At 50.3% G+C, this 9,145-nt stretch overlaps 1 protein-coding gene across 1 annotated transcript in view; it reads right to left on the bottom strand.

The window, feature by feature from the left end:
• Positions 1 to 838: 838 nt before the first annotated feature.
• The window catches only part of LOC119428997 (arf-GAP with GTPase, ANK repeat and PH domain-containing protein 1), a 55,209-nt gene continuing 46,902 nt past the window's right edge, over positions 839 to 9,145 (bottom strand). Inside the window, exons 5-8 of the mRNA XM_037696717.1 lie at positions 7,975 to 8,102; positions 7,492 to 7,647; positions 6,724 to 6,816; positions 839 to 1,312 (exon numbers count right to left, since the gene is read on the bottom strand). Of these exons, the coding sequence (XP_037552645.1) occupies positions 839 to 1,312; positions 6,724 to 6,816; positions 7,492 to 7,647; positions 7,975 to 8,102 (851 nt within the window). The remainder of the gene's footprint in view (positions 1,313 to 6,723; positions 6,817 to 7,491; positions 7,648 to 7,974; positions 8,103 to 9,145) is intronic.

The following is a 9,145-nucleotide window of genomic DNA, read 5'->3' on the forward strand; positions in this document are numbered from 1 at the left end:
GTCTTGAGAGACACATCTAGACTCTGAGAGACACGTTTAGAGTCTGGAAGACACATCCAGAATCTGAGAGACAAGTCCAGAGTCTGGGAGGCACGTCTAGAGTCTGAGAGACACGTCCAGAGTCTGGGAGACACGTCCAGTCTGAAAGACACGTCCAGAGTCTTGAGAGACACATCTAGACTCTGAGAGACACGTTTAGAGTCTGGGAGGCACGTCCAGAGTCTGGGAGGCACGTCAAGAGTCTGAGAGACACGTCCAGAGTCTGAGAGACACGTCCAGAGTCTGGGAGACACGTCCAGAGTCTGAGAGACACGTCCAGAGTCTGAGAGACACGTCCAGTCTGGAAGACACGTCCAGAGTCTCAGAGACATGTCCAGAGTCTGAGATGACCTTCAGTCAGAGGACATCTGAAATGAGTTTTCCACAGATCTTTAGAAATCAGCTGATCAGAACAGATTTGATTGATGAACCTTCAGAGAAACTTCTACACTGAAACATAAAAAGACGTCCACTGATGTCCACTGTCTGGGACGGGTCTGAACAGTGAGAGTTCTGGACAGGAACAGAACACAGACTGAAGTAAACCTAAATGTTTTTGCTTCAAGATGTTCAGGAGAGGTTTTGATTTCTTTATTTTAATTACCACCAGGTCCAGGTCCAGGTCCAGGTCCAAGTCTGCTGTCAAGTCACGGTCCAAGTCCAAGTCTGGTTTCAAGTCTCAGTCCAGGTCCAAGTCTGCTGTCAAGTCCTGGTCCAGGTCCAAGTCTGCTGTCAAGTCCTGGTCCAAGTCCAAGTCTGGTTTCAAGTCCTGGTCCAGGTCCAAGTCTGCTGTCAAGTACTAGTCCAAGTCTGCTGTCAAGTCCTGGTTCAGGTCCAAGTCTGCTGTCAAGTCCTGGTCCAAGTCCAAGTCTGCTGTCAAGTCCTGGTCCAAGTCCAAGTCTGGTTTCAAGTCCTGGTCCTGGTCCAAGTCTGGTTTCAAGTCTCGGTCCTGGTCTGCTGTCAAGTCCTTGTCCAGATCCAGATCCAAGTCTGGTTTCAAGTCCTGGTCCAGGTCTGGTTTCCAGTCTCGGTCATGGTCCTGGTCTGCTGTCAAGTCCTTGTCCAGATCCAGATCCAAGTCTGGTTTCAAGTCCTGGTCCAGGTTCAAGTCTGCTGTCAAGTCCTGGTCCAAGTCCAAGTCTGGTTTCAAGTCTCGGTCCAGGTCCACGTCTGCTGTCGAGTCCTGGTCCAGATCCAGATCCAAGTCTGGTTTCAAGTCCTGGTCCAAGTCCAAGTCTGATTTCAAGTCCCGGTCCCAGTCTGCTGTCGAGTCCTGGTCCAGATACAAGTCTGGTTTTGAATCCAGGTCCAAGGATTGAGGTGGATCAGGATTTGTTTAGATTTAATCTCGGCTCGTCTGAAGACCTGGACAGGAGAGGAGAACCGGTTTGATCTCTGAGGTCCTGATCCTGCTGACCTTACGGAGCTCTGCTCTGTCAGCAGCGTGACAACACGAGCAGCACGGAGCTGCAGGACCAGGTCCAGTGGAACACCCCAGAAGCAGCAGGGGCTGATTGATCTGGGTCATTAATTAGAAAGTCGGTTATCTGAAGTGGACTTCAGCCGCCTCCGTTCGTCAGGGCTGAGGAGCCCCGCCCCTCGTTCAGGTCCGTCCAGCACAAACACGACGAGGCGCCGGCGGCGAGCTCCGAGCAGCGGCGCCGGATCCTAACGAGCTTCTTGATCGACACCGCACCGCTTCTTTTAATTATTCCTCAGCCTAAAACGAGCCTTTGACCCCCCCTCTGGAGAGACTCGTTTCCAGGGTTAGCGAGCACGACAGAAAAGTCATCACGGCCAAAATGGCTGCGAGCGTCGACCCCCCACAACAGGGTGGTGATATTTTTCCATTTGGGAGGGGGCGGGCTGCGGCGGCCTCGTTAAAGCCCCGAGAGCAGCTCTTTAATATTCACCGTCTTAATTAGAGCCGCAGCTCATTTCATTAAAACCTTCGGCTGCTAAATGAAGCACATTATGAGACATGTTTTACTGCCGAGCGTGAAATTACAGCCGAACCCCCGCCACCACCGGCCCGGCCCGGCTTGGCCCGGCCCGCCCGGCCTGCTGCCACCAGCACGCCCAGCCAAAACCACTGCCACCGGCTTCTTAATGAATGACGGGGTAAGTAAAACCAGAACCAAGAATCCACTTCACTAATGACCCGTCAGAACCACAGGGTCCAAACCACCAGTCCACACAGAGGAGACCCGTCAGAACCACTGGGTCCAAACCACCAGTCCACACAGAGGAGACCTGTCAGAACCACTGGGTCCAAACCACCAGTCCACACAGAGGAGACCTGTCAGAACCACAGGGTCCAAACCACCAGTCCACACAGAGGAGACCCCTCAGAACCACTGGGTCCAAACCACAAGTCCACACAGAGGAGACCCGTCAGAACCACTGGGTCACAAAGTGGCGACAAACTCCCAGAACATTTTCTAAAGAAGTTCAGAAACTTTGTGTTGGAAACAATGAGAGCTAGTGAGTTACAGTACTAATATATGAATACCAATAATAATAAAAACATTAACAACTGAGTTATTATTGTGAATAATAATAAAAATAATGTTATTAAATAAACAAAACTGTGTTCACAGGGTCCCAGTTACATCCAACAAAAGTATAAAATGTAAAAGAAAAACAAGAATAAGATCCAAGATATGAACTAAGAAATACACGAAGCACTGGTAGAACAAAAACAATACGTTGAACAGCAGCACGAAACAGATCAGCAGCAACATGAAACAGATCAGCAGCAACATGAAACAGATCAGCAGCAACATGATGTGGTTTTTTACAGTGATTATTCTAGTTAGAGATTCATGAGTCTAACAGCTTCAGGGTAGAAGCTGTTCCTCAGTCTAGTGGTTCTACACTTAATGCTCCTCAACCTCCTTCCTGAGGGGAGTGGGGCAAAAAGTGTGTGTGCTGGGTGGGTGGGGTCCTTCATGATGCAGGTGGCCCTCTTCCTGCATCTGGAGGTGTAGATGTCTGTGATGGTGGGGAGGCTGACTCCAACATCTTCTGTGCAGCCTTCACCACTCTCTGCAAAGCTTTTCTTTCTGCAGCTGTGCAGCCTCCATGCCACACGTTGATGCTGGAGCACAGGATGCTCTCCACTGCACACCTGTAGAAGGAGGTGAGGACTGAGCTTCCAGACCAGCTCGCCTCAGCCGTCTGAGGAAGTAGAGTCTCTGATGAGCTTTCTTCATCAGGCTGGTGGTGTTGTTGCTCCAGCTGAGGTTGTTGTTCAGGTGCACACCCAAGTACTTGTAGCTGGAGACCACTTCCACCGCAGATCCTCTTATGTTCAGGGGGGTGTAGGTGTTTTTGTTCCTTCTGAAATCCACAATCATACGTGAGCAGAGTAAACAGGAGGGGGCTCAACACACATCCCTGAGGAGAGCCAGTGCTGAGGGTTATGGTGGAGGAGGAGAGGTTGTGGATCCTCACTAACTGTGGTCTGTTTGTTAAGAAGTCAAGTACCCAGTTGCAGATGGAGGGGCTTAGTCCTAGTGTGGATAGTTTGTCCATCAGGGTTTGGGGGATCATGGTGTTGAAGGCGGATGTGAAGTCCACAAAGAGCATACGGACGTAAGAGTTTTTCTGGTCCAGGTGGGTGAGAGCAGTGTGGACCACAGAGGAGATGGTGTCCTCTGTTGATCGGTTCTCATGGTATGCGTACTGATGAGGGTCCTCGTTGATGTTGATGGTTGTTCTGATGCAACATGTATGTAACATGTATGTAACATGTATGTTTCTGTCAGACGTTTGACAGAAAAACAAATGAAAGATGAGAAAACGTTACATTTCTTCACTCTGAACCAAACTGGACCTTTTAGGAGGAGTCCAGCCTTTAAGAACCACATCAATGTTCCAGTAGGAAGAAGACCTGCCGTGGTTCTGGTTCCAGAGCAAGTTCTGAGCTGCTCAGAACCATTTCACGACCCGTTTGTGTCCCGGCACTAGGTTTCCAGGTCCAGGATCAGGGTTCCAAACGGTTCAGAAGTCCTGTTGGTTCTGAGACCCAGGCACCAGTTTGATGTTTTGGTCTCCAGACAGAACCCAGTGAAGGTTGTACATCAGAAGAAAAGCCCGTTTGTGGAGCGCTCGGCTCCAGCGGCTTCTGGGAAATTAATTTGTCAGATTGTTGCTTCTCAAAGCTCCCCGGTCAGCCTCTCTCCGGTAATTACCGGTTAATTAGCGGCACGGAGCAGATGTCGGAGAACCCCCCGCCATGTAAACAAAGCTGGACCCAGACTCTCGAGAGTCGGTGCCGGCAGACGAGTCTCTGAGGTTCTGACTGTCCTCCAGGAGGTGGAGACTCTGAGGCTCCAGTCAGGGTCAGCTTGGACCCGGCCCTGGTCAAAACAAGGACCACTGGGACTCAGGACTCTGGTCTCCATCAGGTTTAATAGTCCAACAACACGGGAGCAAAATGCAGCTGGTTCTGATGTTATCAACGCCAAGACGGAAAGACATCAGCAATGAGTTCAGATCTGCCGAACGGTCAAAGGTCATCTGGAGTCCATGGCTCTACAGAGACAACGATTAAAGACACGTGGAGAACATCTGCCCAGGAGCGGACATCACCCTGAAGGTCAGACCGTGCAGTGCTCAGAATCTCCAGGGTTCGTTCAAAGGTCAAAGGTCATGGAATGACTGCAACGGTAACCAAGATCATAAATGGAAAAGGAATGGGAAAAGGGGCCACGATAAGGTTCTACAGAACTGGACCCAGAGATCCTGGTTCTGGAGGAGGTTCTGTTGGATCAGGAACAAACGTTTGTTCCATTTTACCTCAGGTAACAAAAGAGGCCTGTTCTATATCCTGTTCATCTCCCTGTTTGCGTTCTGGAAAGGGTCTGACCGGGTCAGAACTTCGGCCCGGTCTCACCACAGCAGCCATGTTCAGCTCTGAGTGTCTGAGTTCTGGAACGGGTCTGACCAGGTCAGAACTTCGGCCCGGTCTCACCACAGCAGCCATGTTCAGCTCTGAGTGTCTGAGTTCTGGAACGGGTCTGACCGGGTCAGAACGTCTGAGTGTGTGAGTGGTTTTAATGAGCGCCGCTCTCCTAACGAAGGCGTTCCCTCGTTAACGAGCGGCCAAGTGCAGCTCCGACACCTGCAGACGAGCAGAGCGGCGCTGAGAGCGGCTCTAATGAGATCAGAACCGGCACCAAGTGGGTCAGAACTCCAGCCGCTGAAGAAGAGGAGGAAGATTTGATTGGCACATTAAAACCAATTAATTCATCGTTTCAGCACCGCAGGACGTCACTGAAGCACTTTCTGTCCAACAACTGGGCTCAGATCAGTTCTGGTCCGGTGCGAGCTGCAGCTGCTCAGGGGTCTGTTGTTCTGAAACAACGTGAGGCCACAGAGCTCACCGCTGCGCCACCATGTCGCCCTCAAAGACAACCAGAGAAAACACAAAGTGCAGCTTTGAAATGATTTACTGAAGGAACGCCTGAACGAATCCAGATGTTTTCATGCCGCCTCGCTACCATGCCACCACACGCCATGCCGCCACACCGCCATGCCGCCTCGCCACCATGTCGCCTCGCCACCATGCCGCCTCGCCACCATGCTTGAGTTAGAAAAACGACCCATTGCGTTTCCCGTTTCCTGCGCTGGACGCCGTTCTTTCAGGTCCACAGCGAACCCTCAGGAACTTCTTTTCTCCACCGGTCCACGGAAACGTCGTCTTCACTGAAACTGGTCGGAGGTGCAGAACGGTTACGCCCAACTGGAACAACTGGTTACGACCACGGAGGCCACTTCTGTCGATCTTCTGGTCGAGTCATGACCTCTGACCTTCCCTGAGGCCTTCAGAGGTTCTGGTGGGGGTGATGTTGGACCTGATGTGGAGGGAAGCTGAAGCGAACTTTCTAAAAATAAGTGATTAAACGAGTTCATGACCGATTTAACGAGGGTCAGGTTGGTTTGGAGCTTCCTCCCTACAAAATGAAAAACTGCTGGTTATTTTTGTCGATTATTGAAACAGTATTTATTCTTTAAAATTCTTTCTCACAGCACTGCAGATGCTGCGTTTAAGGTCTGGTAAAAACGTGGTTCATTGGGATATTTCCTGTGGATTAACGTCACATTTGTTTTCAAACAAACTAAAACGCTGTTCGTACCATCACGAGTATTTTAAACAGAATAAACCCTGCCGGTCAGGATGGATTTATGGGAAGTGATTAAGGAGACGACCCGTCTCAGAGGCTCCGCCCACTCTCTAATCAAACAGCAGCACAGAAGAGGAGCAGCAGGAGGAGGAGGGAGTGTTTGAAGCTGCTGAAGGATCTGGTTATTACCGCTCTCTGTCTCAAACGGTCGGCTCTTCTCCTAAACGACGGCAGCGCTCGACCCCCCCGCTCAGATCTGAGCCGAGGCCGCGGCGCCGACACCAGAGGCCACAGTAGCGGCGCCGTAATTGGCTGATTTGCTCGTCCGGCTCGTGTGTGAGGTGACGCCACGCAGACGTCCTTTTGTTCTGCTAACACTGTGCATGAAGCAGCTCGAGAAGAGGCGGCTTTGAAGGAACAAAGAAGGACTTGAAGAGAAGCAGGAGGACAAATGTCCTCGCTCTGCTGCTCCTAATGATGGGCTGCAGGACCGGGACAGACCCGGCTCTCGTGTCAAGTGTGTGTTCAAGGCCGGAGCATCAAAGCCTCTCACCTGTTTGATGGGGATGGCTCGCCCGCTGCCGATGCTGTCGGCTCGAGACTCCACACCTTTCTTATCCTTGTCCGCATCGCTGGCCTTCCTCGACTGTGGACGAGTCCAACAAGACCGCAGGACAGTTATGCTGTCTTCAAGATATGGACACCGTCAAATAAACTGTCTCACGTGGTCTCAAACTGTGTCACACTGTCTCAAACTGTCTCACTCTGTGTCAAACTGTCTCACACTGTGTCACACTGTGTCACCGTTTCACACTGTCTCACACTGTGTCACACTGTGTCAAACTGTCTCAAACTGTGTCACCGTTTCACACTGTGTCACACTGTGTCACACTGTGTCACAGTTTCACACTGTCTCACACTGTGTCAAACTGTGTCACACTGTCTCACACTGTGTCACACTGTGTCAAACTGACTCACACTGTTTCACACTGTCAAACTGTCTCACACTATCAAACTGTGTCACACTGTGTCAAACTGTCTCACACTGTCAAACTGTGTCACACTGTGTCACACTGTGTCACACTGTGTCACACTGTCTCACACTGTCTCACACTGTGTCAAACTGACTCACACTGTGTCACACTGTCTCATACTGTCTCACACTGTGTTACACTGTCTTACACTGTCTCACACTGTGTTACACTGTCTCACACTGTCTCACACTGTGTCACACTGTCTATTCTATCAGTTGACCCGTCTATCGTCCCAGTTGACCTGTCTGTTGTTAGTGAAGACAACTGATGTGTTTTGGTGAACTCACGGTGAAGAGGTTGGAGCGGCGTTTGGACTGCTTCCTGACTGGTGTGGGGGTGTTGGTGGTCTGTGGGATGTCAATGCGGAGCTCCTTCTGGCTGGTGCTGGGGGTGGACGGCACAGACGATGAGTAGTCGCTCAAGCTGCCGCCACCGTTACTCGCCTGCATTACAGGAACAAAGTGAAGTGACACAAGAGGAAGTCGTCAAGCTCGTGTTTCTTTTAAATCTTTCCCAGGCAACTATTAAAAACGGGGGTGTTAAGATATTCATGATCTCTTTGGTTCTGAGAAGCCAACAGACGGCAGGAGGATAAAGATGGAACAGTAACGACTTCACACAGCCAGGAGACCTGTTGAGCCAGACCCTCTTAGGAGACTACAGGAAAGTGTGGAGAACCTACAGGATGGTGGACCAAGTTTCTTCTTGTAGAATTTCAGGGTGAAGAAGGAGTTTCTGGTTAGTTTCAGTAAACCCGTGTGACCTCTGACCTGGCTGACGTGGACTGCAGAGACCTGGGTGGTGCAGACAGACGAGTGACTCGGGGAATTGGGTAAAGACTTGCAGGGTCCGATGGACAGCTGCTGCTTCTTCCTGATGGCCACAATCTTCTGGGCGACTGCAGAGCAAACAAATCAAAAAGAGGTTTCAGATGAGAACAAGCCGACCTGTGACTGCTGTCATCAGTTTTCACAAAGTCCACCTGTCCCTCCTCCAGGTGAAAGCAGCCTCCATGTCCAGATGCCACCATGTCCCGTTTTATGGAGCAGGTTATATTTTCAGCTTAGTGATTTATTGACTGAAGATAAAACACGCTGCGGGATCGGCTTTATGGGCTGCACAGACTTTATCAATCTAACATTCGGTGAAAAGTCGCATCTTTTTGGGTCATTCAGGCACTAAATCAAATCCTGGAAAAATAAATTAAGATGTGAAAAATCAAGTTTGTGCGCTTCAATAACTTGGAGCGTGTGACGGCCGACCCAACAAAGACATCCTGAAACTTGTGACAGAATGGGTTTTTCCTCACGATGTTTGAATTCTCTACATGTACGTGTCGGACACACGGAGCTGTGTGCCAGTGACCAACCAGTCCACAACCTTCCTCTGCTGTGCTTAATTGACATTTAAATGAGCGTCAGCAGCTTCTGTCAGTAATGACACTAAAGTGTGGTTGAACCAAAGCTTTGTGGAAACTCTCCTGATGTGTGTGATGTTCGAGGAGCGGAGTCAAGCGAGAGTCAGGACTTTACACAGACTATTATCTCTTTTCCAATAAACACTGGCCTGTTTCATGCTCTCACAGATGAAGCCATTCTTTTAATTGGGCTCGTTAAAGCCCCCAGCTTCTTAATGAGGAGCCGGTCATAAACATTTACCGCCAGGTGACACTGGGCCGAGCCAAGGGCAGCGAGAAGAGAGAAGAAACTTTAAAGAACCCTCTGCGGCATTCTAAGCTTGTTGGAAACAAAAACAGACCATGAAGGAAGGAAGTGAAGAAAAACACGGCAGCTGTCCGCCTGAAAGCTTCCTGCTAACGATCAGACGGAGACGAGCTTCTGACACCGAGTGGAGACGGTGTCCGGTTGGTCAGAACCAGTTCAGACGGTGTCAAGTTGGTCAGAACCAGTTCAGACGGTGTCCGGTTGGTCAGAACCAGTT

This window comes from Nematolebias whitei, chromosome 23 (assembly GCF_014905685.2).
Source record: "Nematolebias whitei isolate Nwh7 chromosome 23, NemWhi1, whole genome shotgun sequence".
Taxonomy (NCBI): Eukaryota; Metazoa; Chordata; class Actinopteri; order Cyprinodontiformes; family Rivulidae; genus Nematolebias; species Nematolebias whitei.